The sequence below is a fragment of the Halichoerus grypus genome, chromosome 9 (genome assembly GCF_964656455.1).
Source record: "Halichoerus grypus chromosome 9, mHalGry1.hap1.1, whole genome shotgun sequence".
Lineage (NCBI taxonomy): Eukaryota > Metazoa > Chordata > Mammalia > Carnivora > Phocidae > Halichoerus > Halichoerus grypus.
Window position 1 is genome coordinate 9,377,643 of NC_135720.1, and position 21,305 is coordinate 9,398,947.

The 21,305-nt window shown below is 41.1% G+C and overlaps 1 protein-coding gene across 1 annotated transcript in view; it reads right to left on the reverse strand.

Annotated features, from left to right (window-relative positions):
* TULP4 (TUB like protein 4) overlaps window positions 1–21,305 on the reverse strand; it is an 82,193-nt gene that overhangs the window by 37,985 nt on the left and 22,903 nt on the right. The window contains exon 4 of the mRNA XM_078055855.1: window positions 1,500–1,680. Coding sequence (XP_077911981.1) covers window positions 1,500–1,680 — 181 coding nt within the window. The remainder of the gene's footprint in view (window positions 1–1,499; window positions 1,681–21,305) is intronic.

The window sequence follows — 21,305 nt, forward strand, 5'->3', positions numbered from 1 at the left end:
TTTCTATGTGAAAGGCAAATCCCAGTCATGCTCCAAACTGCCCCATGGCTCATGTTAGAGTAGCAGCCAGGGACTAAATTCTATTCTTGGACTTATTCTTAACCTGCTTTATAAACCTGGTCTCTGGATCTTGTTTCTTCCCATAATACATGGGGCTGAGTAAGCCTGCATTCAATCTAGTCAAGTTCTGTTTTAAAAGTATGCTGAAAAGTATCCAATGTTGTAAGACACTGACTTTATTCCTATGAGGATGGAGAAATGATCAATACTTCACTCAGGGCTAGGGTCCTACTAGGAAAGGGTCTCAAATGGAAGTACTCTCTCTGCCACCTCCCCAAGCCCCACCCATCCTGAAACACCACCGCCCATCTAAAGTTTCTTCCCTGTGCAAACATCATCTTCTCCTTAAACAAATGACTGAATGAGTATGTGTCTGTCTCTGGGAAGCATCGTGTATTATATCACATCTGGGACAGGAGAAGACAAAATGAGAGCACTCCTAGTACCAATGGAGGCAGATGCTGTTGGGGGACAAAATTAAAGAATATTCTCTAGACCAGCCCTTCACAGGATGAACATGCCCATAGTCCCAGGAAAGGGGAGAAACCGTCCAGCCCATTAAGGGCGCTTGGTGAACAGCGTGGACGCAGCTGTCCAGGCCAAGGGTGGATGTCCTGTAGCAGTCTGGCCACGTCTTATCTGCCACGATTTCATAATATATTTTCCTTTAACAAAAAGAGGGATGGAGTACTGGGGAAGAGCCAAAGCCCCGAGCAGGCCAGTGCTGAATGCTGTTGTCGGTGATGGCCGGCGTGGCCATTAAAGGCTTCTTCTGCTTTTGTGTGGATGTGTGTCTGTGGTGGTTGGGGGGGGGGGTGTCTCTTACACATTTGAGGGATAAAAGACATGCAAAGGCAAAGGAGGCTGGAATCTGAAATTACCCCCACCAAGAGCCTGAAACCTTTCCCTGCCTTTTCAAATGTTAAAAAACTGGATGCCAATGGATCTAATCTAACACCACTGTGAGGCTTATGGGTGGGGAAGACCGGTTCTTCTGAGCTGAGAACAGGAAGTTTTCACCCAAAATAAAGACAGGGCACGGATGGCAGCCCAGCGTACTGGCCTGCATTACCGGCAGAACTAATCCTTTTCTCACACAACTAAAGCTACGGGCTTTAATGACATTAGGGATTTGGAACACCACAGATTAAGTTATAGTAATAGCACAGTATTCCTCATCTCCAGCTCTCTTTATTCTTGCTAAGCATCCAAGCCCCACAACACCCTAGGGACACGGAAAGGGTCATTTCATGTCTAGTGAAACCGAAGCCAATGGAGCTTCATCAACCTGAGCAGTGATCGTGAGAAAAGGGAAGGCAGAAGGAAGACAGCCGAGTCAAGCCCCACATCGTCCGCCATCCTGCCTTGCGCATCTCCAGAGCCCTTCCCAGTAAGTCGGTGTGCTGTGTGTATGTCACCCCTCTCTTCCTGCTGGCTACCTTGGGGCGGAGAGTAGTCGTCCGAGTCGGTGTCGCTCTCACTGCTGTCCTCCACCAGGAAGGCAGGGTAGTTCCAGGACATGCTGAGGATGCCGTCGGACTCGTGCAGGAGGACGTGGGCCAGCATCCTGCCGTGGCAGTCCATGACGATCACCTGCCCGTCAGCCGTGCCAAACAGCACCTGCAAGCAAGGACCAGGACCCTTGACGGACGAGGAAAAGGGGCTGAGGTTTCCGGCAAACCTCGTCACCGCAATTTGTTTAGAAGGACAAAATGTATTTAGGACTAAAAAAACAGAGCAGTTAAGTAGCTTAGGGGATACCAAAGCATTACGTACCAGAAACTTAGCTGGCTATTACTGCAAGAATTTTAGTCCTCTAATACTGAAATGTGACTAATGGCAAAATAAACACATTTGTTATGCTGTATGGATATTTACAAATAATACCAGCAAAATCACTGCCTCACTTTTTGTGGGTTGTTTTTGTTTGCATGTTTGGGTTTTTTGGTTAGAAAACGAGGGTTAAGAAGATGACACTTCTTTTTCTTGGAAAAAAAAAAAAGCAGCAGCAAAAGTTAAGAATTTCTCAAATTTAGAAGGAAAACTTCAGCTGTATGTTTGACAAAAGAGAAAATATATTTGGTTATATAAGCAGGTTATCTAACCACACTTGGAAAGAAGATGCTCCTGAAATAGCTTGTCTAATGTTCTATTTATCTAAGAATAATATTGGTATTAATGTATTAGTTAATAATTAATGTTATAATGTACTAACAGTATTAACACATTCATTGAGTGCTTACTTCGTGCTAAGCACTGTACTAAGAGCTTTACCTCATGTATTGTCAAAATAATCCTGGGAGTTAAGTACCAGCACTGTAGATACAGAGCTCAGATGGGCTGACAGCTGGGTGTGTGGAGGGCTGCCCCCCCTCACTTCACCTGGCCCTGGAGCACACACACTCAGGAACGTGCTGGGGGTGCAGGTAAACACATGGTCAGAGTTAAAGCACAGGCAGGGCAGAGGAAGGGTCAATCCCCCCGCACCCCGCCAGCCAGGGCAGCAGAGGAGCATCTCACGGCTGCTAGAAGCCCCGGACAGGAGCTGTGTCTTCTAGCTGGCTCATCCACGGATGACACCAAGGGGAAGCTCGGGGCCAATGGAAAGTGGGACCTCTGTGGGGGAATATACCATGTTCTCTTCTGCTTTGTGTGGTGGGCTCTGTAGTTTCTGCATCTGTTGGCATTTAAAACTTTACATCTTTTGTGTTTACTGAGATCTGTGTATCCATCAGCAATGACTGTGAGAAGCATGCAAATTCCATTCTACAGATGCAGAAACAACTTGAGAAGTTAGGGCAGCTGACAAGGCCATTAAGTGGTCAGGCCACCAGGCTATCTTACTGCAAAGACTAGGATTTACACAAAGGGAAAGTTATTTAGGGCTTGTTAGGTCCTTGCCTCTTTTTGCTGTTAAGATTTTGACATTAAGCTCTGGGGGCAAAGACTGTCCACAGCTGTCCCCCTGGTACCTAACAGCTTTGGGTACAGAGGGCACTTAGTAGTATTTATTGTTAAATGAAGTAAAGTCGGTGACCATCGAAAGGCATTTTAGGACATGAATCCTGATGATTAAGATAGATCAACTGCAAGGGAAGATGTATTTCATTTAAGTAGTAAAAAGCTCACAGAATTTACAGAGCTGTTTTAGAATTGACTGTCCATCAAATATTCCTTTAAACATGTCTACATTTTAATGACTGAAAACTAAAAAAAAAAAAAAAAAAAAAAAAGGCTAAATTGGTTTTCTCTAGGGGCAGTGAGGAATCTATTACTGCACTCAGCTTAAAGAAGAAACACACAAACTACTAGGAACACAATGAAACCTTTTAGAAGATGCTGAATCTTTGGCTGCCAATGGAGAAAGTAAGTACTGGCAGGCATGTCTTCGAAGACCTCATGAGGCACAGACACAGAGGGACGGGGGCACCGGAGTTGGGTCAGGCCTGCTGAAGCCCTGGACAAGGAGGCACTGAATGAGCTTGCCAGGCAGTTTTCAGTGGTGATAAAGATGGAACAGGAGTTCTCATAATTTTAACTGAAATGTACAATTTATATATTTCTTTTTTTAAAAGATTTTATTTATTTGAGAAAGGGGTGGGGGCAGGGAGAAGTAGACTCCCCACTGAGCAGGAGGCCTGACTCGGGACTCGATCCCAGGACCCTGAGATCATGACCTGAGCCAAAGACAGACGCTTCACCGACAGAGCCCCCCTTGGCGCCCCTAATTGATATATTTCAAAAGAAAAAGACATGTGGGAGCCTCACTGTAAGGCCAATGTCACGGGTGATGTCCCCAAGAAGCAGACTGTTTTTGTCCCCCTTTCTACATTCTCCTTCACTGCTCCAGTCTGCTCTGAAGAGAGGCCATGTACCTCGGTGCTGGGTGGGGGGGTTATTTTATCATTTATGACTGCTGTAACAAAGACAGCTCGTTAGCAGGCCACGGCCAACAGTTATTCTTCACAAGTACTCACAATTAATCATCTGTATCAATCCCAAACAAGTTCCCAAGCCCCCCGTTACAAGGTCACATCACCCTATCGTCTTCCACTGGTGCAATCATCACTGTTCTCAGACCTTACTGTGCCATTATGTGATTTCTGTCTGACTGCTGTGCTAGGCTATAAGCTTTTCAGGACATGGCCTATGTGTGCTCTGCTCACTACTGTCTCCCCAGGGCCTGCCATAGTAGATGACACACGGCAGTAAGTATTTGTGAAGGGAGGGAGGAAATGCCTCTGCATGGAAGAATCTTTTGAGTAATGCTCACATTTTTCCATTTTAGAGAAGAACAGATACCAGACAATAGAACAGACATTGAATTTCTGGATAAAGGATGGGTGATTTAGTGAGGCATCAGTGTTCAACATTACACTAAAGCCAGCCCCCAAATTCTCCACCATGAATCAATCCCAACTACTGCTCTCCTGGGAAGATAATGCATTATTAAGATCAGAGAGAGGGGGAAAAGCAGCACTAACAGTCTAGTTGTCAAGCAATGATGGAAGAAGTTACTTTGTTTGGGGACAGGTACGTCACAGATAACTGAAGAACACCGACACAACACGAAATCAGATTTTAAAAAATCTCCTCTATTTCAAGTTCTTTTCATGCCTAATCACTTCCAATGAGACAAAGCTTATGTGAGCAAAGGACGTTAAGAGAACAAGACAGAAAAGTCTAATAATCATGAATACACAAATAGGCACATACATCAGTCTCTGCTTCTACCCCCTCATTCTGGAGCTCTAGATAAGCTGGTGCTGGCTCCTTCCCAGCTTGGCCCTAGGCTGTCTTCCCTCTCTAGGAGATTACAGTTGTGTCCATGGCCCCAAGGCCCTATTCAGGGCTGAGTCCCTGCTCAGGCCTCTTCCCTACGCTCCAGGCTCCCACATCTGGTATTTCCTACCTGCCACCTACGCCTGAATGTGCCAAAGGCCCTTCAGAACCAACATGTCCCAGATGAAATACATGACTTCATTCTTTCCCCAATCTACACACACACACACACACACACACAGCCAGGTCCTCTTACAACAAAGCAAAGACTGTGACTTGTGTTTTATCTCCAATGTCCAGTACAATGTCTAGTATAACAGGGGCTCAGACATCACATGGGAAGGCTTTGGGGACCCACCACACGGAATTAATCTCACTTTAGCCATGGCCCCTCAGTACTCTCAACTTTGCTCTGTTTTCGCACACCTGACTTTCCCATTAAACCGTGAGCTTCTCAAGGGCAGGTCTGCACCCCAAATTCTCACATGCTGCCTGTCACAGGCAGATCCTCAGGGACTATTGGTAAATGTATTTGTGCCCAAAGTCTTCCTACAAAGGAAGCAAAAACTTCTTTCCTTTCTTTTTTAAATTATAAACCAATGCTCAAATCCTCCCATAAAACTGGCCTCCAAACTACTTTCAATAATGGACGAAGTAAATTTCTGTCTCATATTTTTCCTGCTGTTTTCTCTGTTGGATTGCAGGCTTCACGTAGGGGCCGGGACAATACTCCCTCTGTCATGTCTACAACGAGAACCAAACAGGCTGGTAGAAACCTGCTGGCCCTCAGGCCATACCCATTCAATGGCTGTCCCTCATTGCAGGCAGTGTTTAATATCAGTGTACTCCATTCTAAACTATTTTTAGATGTATTACTTAAAAATATAACACAATTATTACCAGTAATTTAAAATGAACCAAGCCACGAGCCAAAGGTGGTAAGAAGAAGATGTAAAATCATTCAGAAGATTTACTTTTGGAACCGGTGATAATATCTCATCAGTACTTTTATTTTTGGAGACCGGTATTCATCTACATTTTTGAATAAAGACCACATTAGGAAATTTCAACTATAAAAATACATGTTGGGGGAAACATCTTTTTGTTTGCAAAGGACTCAGTACTGGGAGTCAGCTGGCCAGGTATCTGGTTTTATTTTAATTCCTAACTATAAATGTTCACCTCTTTTGTAGTAGAATTTAACTAGCAGCCATTGGAACTAGTTCCAGAAGGAGTTGACCTTTTTGTCCATGTATTTTGCTTTTGTGAATAAGCTAGGGGAGCGGATAACAAAGTGATTACACGCTCCTACTAGTAATCTCAGCCCCACTGGTGGCAAATGTCTAAATGTGCCACAGTGGAGAGAGGAATGAAGGGACAAACCATGATCTCCCTTTGCCCTTTAGAAGGAATCTTCTGTTCAGAGATGCTACTGAAGTAAAACTTTATTTTTGAAAGACCTCCCTGTTGGAGTTTCAGAGCACTAGCTTTCAAATGCTTCAAGGCCAGATTTGAGTATTTTGAAACTAAAGAAAAAGAGTCACTGAAACCAGACTGTTGTAAATGACAGAATTCCTCAACTGATTAACAGAATATTTCCTGGTTTAAATAAAAAGGATGAAATGTAATTTCACAGTTGACTCTAACAATCATTTCTTTTTTTTTTTTTTTTTAAAGGGGGAAGAGGGAGAGAGTTGGGGGAGGGAGGGGCAAGTAGGGTCCATGCCCAGTGCAGAGCCGGATGCCGGGCTCGATCTCACAACCCTGATACCACAACCTGAGCTGAAATCAAGAGTTGGATGCTCAACTGACTGAGCCACCCAGGCACCCCAACAATCATTTCTAAAACAGACTTTTTAGGACTTATTCTGATAAATATGGGAAAGAAATCTCACCAAAAATACTCACCAAAAATACAATAAAAAATTTGTATCTTTGGGCTAAACATGTAATTTTGGTCATTTCATTGCTTCACTGCAGAATAACCACTTAAAAACTACCTCATAAAGATGACATACTATCCTGTTCAAAGAGTTTCAGAGAAGGAAATACTCTATCTGCCTCAGGCATCAATTTTAATGTTAAACAACTGCTGTTGCTAGAACATTCTTCCCCATATCTTTCAGACTCCATTTTTAAGTTTATTCACCCTTCTAAGATGACCACACATGGGTTCTGGGGGTGGAGGGAAATGGTCTAAGACTAATTAAAACACACATTTAACTAGGATATCTCTAGAAGAATACATAGTAAGTGGAGATGCCATTACGTCTGGGGAACACAACTGGGTGGCCCGGGGATAGTGGAGGAAAGGGGATTTTCATCGTATACCCTTTTGAACATTTACAATTTTAAACCACGTGAATGTACTATTAAAATATATATTTAAGGGGCGCCTGGGTGGCTCTGTCGGTTAGGTGTCTGGCTTTGGCTTGGGTCATGATCCCGGAGTCCCGGGGTTGAGCCCCACATCGGGCTCCCTGCTCAGCGAAGAGCCTGTTTCTCCCTCCGCCCCTTGTCCCACTTATGCTCTCTCAAGTAAACAGAAATCTTAAAATATATATAAAAATATATATATTTAAGTATGCACTATATATATATATACACACACATATATAAATACGTAAACATATATCTTTAGGTATGCACTGAATGAGGTAGAGAAAAATGCTCTAGGAATACAGCTCTGTATCAGACCTTTGCAGTAGGGTGAAAATGCCCAGCACAGGCACTCACCACACATGGTCCTTGGGGGTAAATATGTACCTTTAATTTGGGAAGGAGATGCTAAGTGACACTGGAATCTGCTTAGCCTGATTGGTTAGACAGTCTGACTCTGTTGGGGGAAACATCTTTTTGTTTGCAAAGGACTCAGTACTGGGAGTCAGCTGGCCAGGTATCTGGTTCTATTTTAATTCCTAACTACTTATGTAACTTTGAATTCATCATTTACCTCCCTGAGTGTTGGTCTCCTCTGTCAGCTAAAAAAGTTTTATTAAATGGGCTCTCAGATCCTTTCCTGTTTTAAAATGCTCCAAGTTTTAAAAATATATCTAAATATATTTCTCAGTATTTGAAAATAGTAATTTGTTCCTGTGGCTACTAATAAACTTCTTCAACAAAAGGGCTAAGATGAAATGACTTCCGAAATGACTCTGAGGACAGTGAAGTCTCTGGCTCACCAGTAGCTTTTGTACAGAGTACACAGTGAGGGGAGCCGACCTATCAGCACCTGTGACTGGTGTCAAAGATAAAAGCAGAAGCTAAGGAGGTAAGAACAGATTTTAACCAGTAGGAACTACAGCCATAAGGAACAGAGTCCAGCATGAACTGAACTCCACTTCCATCTGTACGGAGGTGCCTGGGCATTTTAAAGGAATGATGGGGGCCGGCAGGGGGTGCTGCTGAGCAGAGTCAGAAGTAGAAATACAAAAAATGGAAGGCGGGGTTTGTCCCTGTGATTGGGCCATCTGGGCTTGCTAACTGGTGCTTGCTGAAGTGAGGGTCCTACACACCCCCAGAGACGGGTTGCAGGGGCACTAGTCAGGTGCTGTCTGGGACAAGAGGAGATCCTTTCGGCAGCCTTGCGTTTCCCCACGCAAGAAGTTAGGGGGCTGGAGCTGTCATCTTCAGCAACACAGCTTGCGTTGACAGCAACTGTGCTAGTGTTCAAGCCTCTTAGGCTGTGTGTGTGTGTGTGCACACACGCGTGCCTATGAAATCATTTGTGATGAGAATCCAGTTTTATTTTTTTTTAACATTTTATTTATTTATTTATTTGACAGAGATAGAGAGAGCACAAGCAGGGGGAGCGGCAGGCAGGGGGAGAGGGAGAAGCAGACTCCCAGCCGAGCAGGGAGCCCGATGCGGGGCTCAATCCCAGGACCCCAGGATCATTACCCAAGCTGAAGGCAGAGGCTTAACTGACTGAGCCACCCAGGCGCCCCAAGAATCCAGTTTTATAGGCCAAGGTTGAGGCCTAGTCAAGAAGAGGGCTCAGTGGGGCCTGCCTAGAATTTAATCAGGAGAATGTCACTGGTAGCAGCACACATGTCACCTCTCCTCAACATGACACAAGGATATATTCAATGTCAAGGGTAGGGCTGACAAGAGCAACAATGCATCTGTGGTTCAGGAATGCTACAGGGAACCCTGGCAAACTTAATCTTGTAGTTCAGCCATCCGAACAAACACTGGCACTCATACAGGGGCTCTGCATCCAACCGCAGCCACCACCATGCTATGGTATTAATAAAGGCTTATGAAGAAAATATAATACCAAATGAACAAGGAACTGACTTCAAAATAAATTTAGACCCTCAATATATTATGGTGGTAAGAGAACTTAACAGATCTATACTGTGAAGTTTTTAAGTGTACCATACAGTATTGTTAAGTACAGGCTCAATGTTACCCAGCAAATCTCTACAACTTAATCATCTTGCATAACTAAAACTTTATACCCATTGAACAGCAACTTCTTGTTTTCCCCTCCCCCAGCCCTAGGCAACCATCATTCTACTCTCTGCTTCTAGGAGTTTGACTATTTTAGATACCTCATTTAAGTGAGATCATGCAGTATTTGGCCTTCAGTGACTGGAATATTCACTTAACATAATGTCCTCAAGGTTTATCCAAGTATTATTCAGCCTTCCTTTTTAAGGATGAATAATATTCCATTGTGTGTATGTATGTATGTATGTATGTATATGTGTGTGTGATATATATATACATCACATTTTATTTATATGTGTGTGATATATATATATATATATATATCACATTTTCTTTATCCTTTCGTTCACTGATGGATATTTAGGTTGTTTCCCCATCTTGGCTACTGTGAATAATGCTGCAATGAACATGGTTGTGCAAATATCTCTTCAAGACCTGCTTTCAACTCTTTCGGAAAAATACCCAAAAGAATTTTGGGATTATTGCATCACATGGGTAGTTCAATTTTTCATTTTTTGAGGAACCTCCATACTGTTTTCCACAGCTACAACATTTTACAATCCACTAACAGTATAAAGAGTTCTGATTTCTCTACATCCTAGACAACATTTGTTTGTTGTCTTTTGTCTTTTCTTTTTTTGACAATAGCACTCTTAACAAGTGTGATATCTGACTGTGGTTTTGATTTGCATTTCCCTGATGATTAGAGATGTTAAGCATCTTTCATCTACTTGTTTGGAGAAATTTCTATTCAAGTCCTTTTCCATTCTTAATCTGGCTATTTTTATTTATTTATTTATTTATTTATTTATTTATTTATTTATTTATTTAGCTTCTTAATTGAAGGAGCTCCTTATATAGTTTGGATATTAATAGCTTATCACATACACAGTTTGCAAATATTTTCTCCTATTCTACAGGTTGCCTTTTCGTTCTGTTAATTGTTTTCTATGCTGTGCAGAAACTTTTTAGTTTGATGTAATCCCACTTGAATAATTTTGCTTTTGTTGTCTATGTTTTTGGTGTCATAACCAAAAAATCATTGCCAACACCAACAACATGAAGTTTCCCAATGCTTTCTTCTAGGAGTTTTACAGTTTCAAGTCTTTAATCCATTCTGAGTAGAGTGTTGTATACGCTGTAAGACAAGGGTCCAATTTCATTCTTTTGCATATGAATATAGTCATCCCAGAGCCATATGTTGACAAGACTATCATTTCCTTATTGTATATTCTTGGCAGCCTTGTTGGAAGACAGTTGACCGTATATGCACTGGTTCATTTCTGGGCTCTCTATTCTGCTCCACTGGTCTCTATGCTTGCATTTACGCCAGTACCACACTGTTTTATTGATGTAGCTCAGTCATGTATTCTGAAATCGGGAAGTGGGATTCCTCCAGCTTTGTTCTTCTCAAAACTGTTTTGGCTATTCTAGGTTCTTTGTGGTTCCTTTTGAATTTTAGGATTGTTTTTTCTATCTCTGTAAGAAATGCCACTGGGATTTTGATATGCATTGAATCTGTAGATCGCTTCAGGTAGTATGGACATTTTAACAATATTAAGTCTTCAGTCCTGAACATGGACTGAATATTTCCCATTTATTTGTGTCTTCTTTAATTTCTTTCATTACTGTTCAGTTTTCAGTGTACAAGTCTTTCATCTCCTTGGTTAAATTTATTCATTTATAATGCTATTGCACACAGGGATTGTTTTCTTCTTTTCAGACAGTTCACTGCTAGTATATAAAAATGCAACTGATTTTTGTATATTGATTTTGTATCTTGCGACTTTACTGAATTTGGTTATTCTTTTTTTCTAAAGATTTTATTTTGTCAGAGAGAGAGACAGCGAGAGAGGGAACACAAGCAGGGGGAGTGGGAGAGGGAGAAAGAGGCTTCCCACTGAGCAGGGAGCCTGATGTGGGGCTCGATCCCAGGACCCTGGGATCATGACCGGAGCCGAAGGCAGACACTTAACAACCGAGCCACCCAGGCACCCATACTGAATTTGTTTATTCTAACAGATTGTGTGTGTGTGTGTGTGTGTGTGTGTGTGTGTGTGCTCTTCAGGGTTTTCTACCTATAAGATCATATCATTTGTAAACAGATAGTTTTACTTTTTCCTTTCTTATTTGAACGTCTTTTTTTCTTTTCTTGCCTAATTGCTCTAAAATTCCCAGTACTATGTTGAATAGAGATGGAGAGAATGGTCATCCTTGTCTTGTTCCTGATCCCAGAGCTAAAACTTTCAGTTTTTCACTGTTACAGCATGATATTAGCTGTGGGACCTTCATATATGGCCTTTATTATGTTGAAGTAATTTCCTTCTATTCCTAGTTTGTTTAATTTTTTTTTTTTTTTTTTATGCAAGGGTGCTGAATTTTGTCAAATGTTTTTTCTGCATCTTTGAGGGGGATCATGTGATTCTTATCCTATATTCTGTTAATATGGTGTATCACATTAGTTGATTTCCGTATGTTGAACATCCTTGTCTACCAGGAATAAATCCCACTTGATTAATGTATATAATCCTTTTAACTTGCTGCTTAATTCAGTTTACTAGTATTTTGTTGAGGATTTTTGCATCTACATTCATCAGGGATATTGGTCTGTAATTTTCTCTTCTTACAGTGTCTCTGTCAAGCTTTGGTATCAGGGTAATGCTAGCCACTTAAAATAAGTTTGGAAGTGTTCCCTGCTCTTCAAGTTTTTGGAAGAGAGAGCGAAAGAATGGTGTTAATTCTTTAAATGTTTGGCAGAATTCACCAATTAAGCCATCTGGTCCTGGCATTTTCTTTCTTGTGAGGTTTTTGATTACTGATTCAATCTTGTTGCTAGTTATAGGTCTGCTCAAATTTTCTATTTCTTCATGATTCAGTCTTGGTAAGTTGTATGTTTCTAGGAATTTATACATGTCCTCCATGTTATCCAATTTGTTGGCATGGAATTGTTCATAGTAATCTCTAATGATCCTTTTTATTTCTGTGACATTAGTTGCAATATCCCCTCTTTCGTTTCCTTTTTTTTTTTTTAGATTTTATTTTTAAGCAATGTCTACACCCATTGTGGGGCTTGAACTTAAAACCCAGAGATCAAGAGTCGTATATTCTACTGACTGAGCCAGCCAGGCCCCTTTTTCATTCCTGATTTTACTTGAGTCATCTTTTTTTACTTAAAGTTTTGTCAATTTTGTTGATCTTTTAAAAAAATCAACTCTTAGTTTCATTTTTTTTTCTATTGTTTTTCTATTTTCCATTTCATTTTATTTTTGCTCTAATCTTAGTATTTCCTTCCTTCTGCTAACTTGGGTTAAGTTTGTTCTTTTTCTAGTTCCTTGAGGTGTAAAGTTAGATTGTTTGAGATCTTTCTTTTTTCACTGTCAATATTCATTACTATAAATTTCCCTCTTTGTACAACTTTTGCTACATCCCGTAAGTTTCAGCATGTTGTGTTTTCATTTTCATTAGTTTCAAGGTATTTTCTAATTTCCCTTTTGATTTCTTCACTGGCCCATTTGGTTAATCAAGGGTGTATTCTTAAATATCCACGTATTTGTGAATCTTCCAGTATTACTTCTACTATTCATTTCTAGTTTTATTCCACTGTGACTGGAAAGGATACTTCATGTAATTTCAATTTTCTTAAATTTGTTAAGACTCGTTTTGTGACCCAACACATGAACTATCCTGGAGAATGTTTCTTGTGTGCTTCAGAAGAAAGTATACTCTGCTTCTGTTGGGTGAAATGTTCTATATACATCTGTTAGGTCCACTTGGTTCATAGTGTTGTTAAAGTCCAGTGCTTCTTTACGGATTTTCTGTCTGGATATACTATCCAGTATTGAAAGTGGAATAGTGAAGTCTCCTACCATTACTATATATATTGCTGTTCATTTTTCCTTTCAGTTTTATTAGTGTTTGCTTTATGTATTTAGTGTTTCATATATTTAGGTTTTCTGATGTTACATGCATATATATTTATAATTGTTCTATCTTCCAGGTGAACTGACTTTTTTTCCATTATATAATGTCTTTCTTTGTCTCTTGTCACAGTTTCTGACCTAGAGTCTATTTTGTCTGATATAAATACAGTCACCCCTGCTCTCTTTTGGCTAACATTTGCACGGAGTTATCTTTTTCCATCCTTTTACTTTTAGCATACATCTGACCTTAAACCTAAAGAGTATCCTGTAGGCAACATATGGTTAGACCTTGTGTTTTGTTAATCCACCCAACTACTCCATGTCTTTTTACTGGGGAGTTTAATCTGTTTAATTTAAAGTAATTATTGATAGGAAAGAACTTACTATTGCCATCTTGTTAATTGTTTTATGCCAGTCTTGTAGTCCTTTTGTCTTTATTTTCTTCTCTTGCTCACTCTGCATTGGGCCAGGGGGAGGGACTATTGTGAGTACTGCCACACTAACTCAAACCACTATCTTAGTTCTCAGTGGCCCCCAGCCATCCTGCTAGCCCTTTGAGATACGTGAGACAGAAGCCAGTGCTTCAGCCACACCCAGAAAAAATCAGAATATTAGACATATGATTCAGTTTTTCCTTTTCTTCCTGGGGAGAAGCTGGGGCTGGGGGTTTTCTCTCGATCACACTGCACTTTGCCAGGTAGTCATTACGGAAAGAGGGTATCTTGAATTTTCCTACCAGCTTTGATGTGGCTGGTTTCACACTCACCTGGGGTACAGGAGCCTTTCAATCAACTAGTTTCTGGATTCCTCACAAAGGGAATTGGTCTGCGTATTGTTGATTTGGTGTGTTTGTTGGGGGAAGGAGGGTCCGAGACTTGCTACTCAGCCACCTTGCTGACGCTGCTCCTGCCCAACATACTCTTTTAGACGATACTTAATAATCCATTTGTATGAATAACTGCTTCCCATCTTCATTCTTTTTTTTTTTTTTAAGATTTTATTTATTTGTCAGAGAGAGAGTGCACAAGCAGGGGGAGTGGCAGGCAGAGGGAGAAGCAAGCTCCCCGCTGAGCAAGGAACCTGATTCGGGACTCGATCCCAGGACCCCGGGATCATGACCTGAGCTGAAGGCAAACGCTTAACGACTGAGCCACCCAGGTGTCCCTCCATCTTTCATTCTTAAACTGTTCAATGTAAATTTCAAGAAAGATTTTCTTGGGGCGCCTGGGTGGCTCAGTCGTTAAGCGTCTGCCTTCGGCTCAGATCATGATCCCAGGGTCCTGGGATCGAGCCCCGCATCGGGCTCCCTGCTCCGCGGGAAGCCTGCTTCTCCCTCTCCCACTCCCCCTGCTTGCGTTCCCTCTCTTGCTGTATCTATCTCTGTCCAATGAATAAATAAAATCTTTAAAAAAAAAAAAGAAAAAAAAAAAAAAAGAAAGAAAGATTTTAATTTAATGTATTTTATAATTTATCTATACTGAGTGTTCTATATAGTGATTCATCAATGATCTGAGTCCAGAGATAACAAAGAGCAATTTAATTTTTAAACATCTTTTTTTTTTTTTTAATTTTTATTTGTTTATTTATCAGAGAGAGAGAGCACAAGCATGGGGAGCGGCAGGCAGCGGGAGAAGTAGGCTCCCTGCTGAGCAAGGCCCTATGTGGAACTCGATCCCAGGACCCTGGGATCATGACCCGAGCCGAAGGCAGACGCTCAACCGACTGAGCCACCCAGGCATCCCTAATTTTTAAACATCTTAATTACCATTGTCAGTCAACCAAAATAGCATTGACCAAAAAAGTATAAACATAGTAGCTGCACCTGCTTTTGCTAAAGAAATCTATTTTCTCCTATGAAGAGCTCAACAGAACTTCCAGAATCACAAAAAGAAACATCTAAAAAACCTAAACAGTGTCAATAGTTGCAGAAAGATAGCTGTGAAGGGTGGGAGGCCATCTCCTGACTTCTCTTCCTAAGTATGTTTCCATTATTTTCTTTGTTATTCACATCCTCCCTGCTTATTTTGGCAAAAACCATTCCTATATATGTTCCGTTTAGGGCTTAAAATAAAATGGGCTTCCCTTTTGCAGTACACACTCTACTGAAAAGTCATGAAAAAAATCTAATGGGGAGGCAAGGAAGAAAATCACTCTTTCCAATGGTTTCCAACTAAATCTAATTTCAAAGTTATTCCCACAAACTGCTAGATAGGAGCTCTACTCCATAGGTCCTTTAACCTACTTACACTTCACTCATGATTGAGGGTCTTCAGCATAGGAATGGATCATTGAGGTGTCATTCTATTGAGTTGGTGGATATTAAAAATGATAAATAATTTAAGTAAAGGAGCTTATGTGAGAGAGATCTCCACGTTTCTTTCTTGCTGTGTTGAGCACAATGGCTTTCAAGTCTGTCCAGTGAAGCTAAAACTGATATAGCACTTGTAATTACTACCTTAAAGGACCAGGTGGAGGACCAGGGGCAGTCGGCAGAGTCACTCCAAACACCAGCACTTAATGGGCCAGCAAAGGGAAGTATTTTCTCAGGGTGAATAAAAAACTCCTTGCAAATAATATACTGTGATTCTTTTTAATTTGGTTTTGGTAAGTTTGACTTTTATTCTGTCAAAGAGTTGCCCTCATCTATGACGTAGTCATTACGTGTTAGTCAAATACCAGCCATTTACTTTTCATTTATAAAACTGTGGTGGCAACATCACTTTTTTAGCCGAGAAACAAAGATTTACATGACTTTTTAAAGTTTCCTTTATAAGCCGTTTCCTAGGTGATAGTGCAAGACAAAGAGAAACTTCAGAATGAATACCCGGTCTCCTCTGATGCAACAGATGTCCTCCTTTACAGCCATGGGCTAATCCAAGTACCAGACAAGTTATTTACTTCAATCTGACAAGAGCCTTCTTCAAAGTAAACAGGCGGTGTGAGCACAGCCCTGAGGTTACGGAAAGAAACGCCACGTTCTGAAGAGGTTTACAATGAAGTAAACCATGCTACTGGGGATTTACTTTAAGTATAGCAAATTAAAAAAAAAAGAATAAAGGGATAAAAAGGCAAATGTGGCAAAATGAGTGAGTTCTTTATTCTATTTATTTTTTATATACTACTGGTTTAATAATCACAGTTTAAAAATTACCTAATTAAAAACCCTCCGGAATTATTTATCACTTAGAATACTTCTGGAGAGTTAGCAAATCTCCTTGAGTTCTATGTTGGTACTTCAATCATAACCTTATACTTAAAAAGTAAATGAATAATTACTGTTTGTAACTGATTAATGTGTTAAAGCTTTAAGTGTATATTAGTATCTATGACAGTCTCTTTTTCAGCAAGTAGTATCTCTGAAAAGATATTGTATAGAAACAATGTAAAATTTTTAGTTTTTAAATTCTTTGAATGAAATGAATTAAAAAGCTTGCACTGAAATCCCCCTTTTAATGACCTTGCTCCATTAACCACTCAAGTCCTGACTCTGCTCCACTCCAAATGGGAAATAAATGTCCTATTTTTTGCAAGGTATGTACATAAAAACAGCATTCCTTTCATAAATGCCACAGAGTACGACAGGTATTTTCAGTGATGTTTCTCTTTGCTGTCCCCATCCCGGCACCAGCAGGATTTAAAGGTGGTGGACAAATACTGCGGGACTCAGGGTCACCAATCACATCAGTGGATGCCACCTATCAGATCAGAGAAGAGGCTTGGGACCTACACTTTGAATCCAAAAGCAAAAAGAATACACCTTCCCTCTTCCTAGGTCAAAGAATACGAAAACAATAAAACAATAATAAACTAGAACAGAGGCTAGAGGAGAAGATGTAGCCCCACTCACATCTGCAGGTGCTAAACCTGAAAATCGGAAACTCTTATCTTGGGGCTGTTTAAGATGTACCGACCCAGACTTCTACTTAATTTGAAATCATGGTTTAAAGTGCCTAAGGAAGTATTAGGTCTATTTAATTACTTAAGACCTCCTTTTTTTTTTTTTTTTTTTTTAAGATTTATTTATTTACTTGAGAGAGAGAGAGAGAGAGCCCGAGCTGGGGGAGGCGCAGAGAGAAATTATCTCCAGCAGACTCCCTGCCAAGTGTGGAGCCTGACATGGGGCTTGATATCACGATCCCGAGGTCATGACCGGAGCTGAAAGCAAGAGTCAGATGCTTAACCAACTGTGCCACCCAGGTGCTCCAAGACCTCCTTTTAAAAAGAGTTTTAGTGTTTACAAACAAATATTACCTCTAGTCCTGGAAAACTAAGTCTGGACATTTAGCCAAAAAATGTATTAGGTGAAGAATTCTCATTTCACACCAAACCACCACCTTCTAAGCAAGGGCAATTTCTACTGAATATTCTTTTAAACTTTTTTTTTTTTTTAAGATTTTATTTATTTATTTGAGAAAGAGAGAGCGTGAGCGAGACAGCACAAGCAGGGGGAGCAGCAGAGGGAGAGGGAGATGCGGGGCTCGATCCCAGGACCTTGAGATTACGACCTGAGCCGAAGGCAGACGCTTAACCCACGGAGCCACCCAGCCACCCCCTGAGTATTCTTAAATAGGGAAGATTTCTTTATGTGGATATTAAAATATAATCACAATTCCAAAAACTCAGTTCACCTACATTTTAAAATCTACTATATATAAGTATACCTGTATTTCATTAGGACTATGAACACCTGCAGCAAATAATTAAAATACTCCAACTATGTGACAAATACCTTTTTCCTAACAGAACATTCCAAACGAGAAACCGCTGGCTACTTATTGTAATTAATTGAAGGTCAGGTACAGTATGTATCTGTTGAAATCATCATTTTCCCTTATAGACTGTGCCTTACTGATCTTCCTTGACTTATGATAGGGTTACATCCCAATAAACTCATCGTAAGTTGAAAATACCCTAAGCTGAAAATGCATATAATACACCTAACCTACTGACATCACAGCTTAGCCTATGATGTTCTACCTTAAACATGCTCAGAATGTTTACCCTTTAGTTGAGCAAAATCATCTAACACAAAGCTTATTTTACAATAAAGTGTTGAATCTCTCATGTAATTTATTCAATATTATACTGAAAGGGAAAGCCAGAATGGTTGTATGGGTGCAGAAGGGCCATCAGGGTATTGGTTGCTTACCCTCATGATTGCACAGTGGACTGGGAGCTGTAGCTCCTGCCCAGCATCGAGAGAGTGCCATGCTAGCCCAGGAGAAGATTAAAATTCAAAATTCAAAATTTGAAGAATGGTTCCTACTAAATGCATACCACCTTTGCACCATTATTATGTTAAAGTATCATAAGTCAAACCATCATAAGATGGGGACCGTCTGTACATACTTTGGAGAAGAAAATGTATTTTTAAAGCTCTAGTTCTCTTTCCTTTATTGTATGAGATTGTGCTCTTGATATATTTTTTTAAGTTCATGATCCTCACACACAATCTCTGCTATATAATTTAATCATGGTTTGTATCTTTCATCACCTGGATAACTCTATGAAGTAACTATAAATACTTCCAAAATTGATAAACAACAAGCATTTGCCTTTATGATTTTTTTAAAAATACTGACTTGTGGGGGTGCCTGGGTGGCTCAGTCATTAAGCGTCTGCCTTTGGCTCAGGTCATGATCCCAGGGTCCTGGGATCGAGCCCCGCATCAGGCTCCCTGCTCAGTGGGAAAGCCTGCTTCTCCCTTTCCCACTCCCCCTGCTTGTGTTCCATCTCTTGCTCTGTCTCTCTCTGTTAAATAAATACATAAAATCTTTAAAAAAAAAAAAATACTGACTTGTGTCCTCATTAAAGGAAATGAGGCTTAACGTTTCCTTCTTGTGGCTATAAACTTCTTAAATGTAAATCCAGGATGTTCATCATGAATGTGTCATAGGCACACTGGATAAAGAGGAGAATTTCAGAATTGTAACACAAAAAAAGTCTGTTGGCTCAGGATAAATAAAAATTGTCATTTCTACAGAGCAAAGAAGACACGGAGAGAGGTAAAGAGAGGACAGATATGACGCAGGAAGAAAAGGTGAAAACAAGTCTTAGGGCAGGTGGTCTGTGAAGATGTCATCAATTCTATCCTGCTGTCCTCAGGCAACATGGCAGGGGCACCATGCCAGGAAACAGGAACATGTCATCTTGCAAAGGCTTTCATCCAAGGAGATCACGTGTATTTTCTTGGCAGGGTATCCTAATATCTAATAATTCTCACTGAGCTGGATTTTCTATACCATGGGTTAGGATTAAACTGACAATGATTCACATTCAGAAACTGCTTTTGGATTTGAGTAGGAAGAAGAATTCAGACATTAGGATCCCCATTCAAACTGCTTTCTAAAGGAGTGATAACCATATAGCCTGAAAAATGAAAAACAAAACAAAAAATACCTGAATCTAATCAGTCATAACTAATGAAATCTCCACGCCAATACTGGCAAATGTGAAAAATCCCCCAATTTAGACTTTTCTGCATAAAATAGTATTTTCTGTATAAAACAGAATGAATGAAAAACTAACGCTGGGTCCTCCCAGGGCAGGGATGTGGGGTAAACCAGGAATTCCTCTCGTGTACGTGTGTGTATGTGTGTATGTGTGTGTGTGTGTGTGTGTGTGTGTGTGTGCGTGATTCCTCTCGTGTGTGTGTGTGGGAGTACTTGGGGATGGGCAGGGAATATGGCAGTTCTTTAGGTGAGGCCATGGACTTAATCATCCCTAGGCACAGAGAGGAGGGAAGCTGGCACTTCCAGGGAAAGCATTCTTCCCTCACTCACTGCATGCCTCTACTCCTGCCCTGAGGAGTCCCGGCTACAGGGAAGAATGAGGCGTGATGCCTGCCCTCACATATGGTAAGGAAGAAAACACGCAACCACCAGTTACAACATAATGTGGAAAATGTTACAAAATGTGCTCTTGGTACACAGGAGGAGCTCCTGGAACACTAGAGCCAGTGAGCCAGACCAACGGTTACTTTGCCTGGGTGGGGAGGGGAGCAAGGCAGCGGATGGTGATGTTTGGGTTGAGTTTTCAAGGACAGGTGGAACTTCCCTGGACAGACAAGGGACAAGGGCAAGAGGAACAGCATGTGCAAAGGCAGGAGAGCAATATGAATTTAGAAAATCAAACCAGTCCACTGTAGCTAGTGTGGAGGGTAGTGGGGGCCAGAGAGGAGGCTAGAAAGTTATGGGGAGTCATATGATGGCCTGGACACCTTCCCAAACCCTCGGTTAACAGTAATGTGCGTGAAACTCTAACAGAGAACTGGAGAGAGGAGGTCAGCAGACAGAGAAGCCAACATCTAGAAACTGGATAGCAGATGGGACGCATGCTAAATGACCAAAGAGACCTGAGCAAACTGAAGCCCAAACCTACAGCAAGGAAGACTAGGAGTAAGTTGGTTTGTGCCACAGAAGCCAAAGACCTTCCTGAAAATGGACATGAGGGTTGGGAGAAGACAGGAGGATTGGGTGGAAGCCCTGAAAGAGAATGGGCAAACCTCCACACATCCTCTCCCGTGCACACAGACAGGAGGCGTGCGTCTGTCTGACCCTCTGGAGGGACTGAACAGAAGCCTGGGGCGGGGGCAGGACACAGACACAGCTCAGGGGCCTATAGGGAAAGCTCGGCAACTCGGTGCCGGAAACGAGCCCACCTCAGTCACCAGGTGAGGGACATGTGGAAGGACAAGTCCAGTGGTCGCCCCACAGCGGAGCCCATCATTTAAGAGGACCACCACTGCCTAGTGTCCAGATCATTTTTTAGTCTCCACCTCTTAAATACGAGCAGATGACCAGTGACAACCAGACATTTGAGAAAAGCATCTAATATGAAAGAAGCCAAAACAAAGCCACAGAGAATGTGAAGGAGAAAGACAATGAAGAATACAGCAAGATACTTCAAAACCTCCGATCAATATCTTCATGTTGTTTCATCCTCCATGAATATGATGTTGTGTTTTTTAAAAAAAGAACAATCAGAAAACAGAACAGAACTCTTAAAAATTAAAAATAGCATTAATTTTTTAAAAGTCAAAGAAAACTTGGGAGGATATAGCTCAGGATATTGCCCAGATAATAGGAT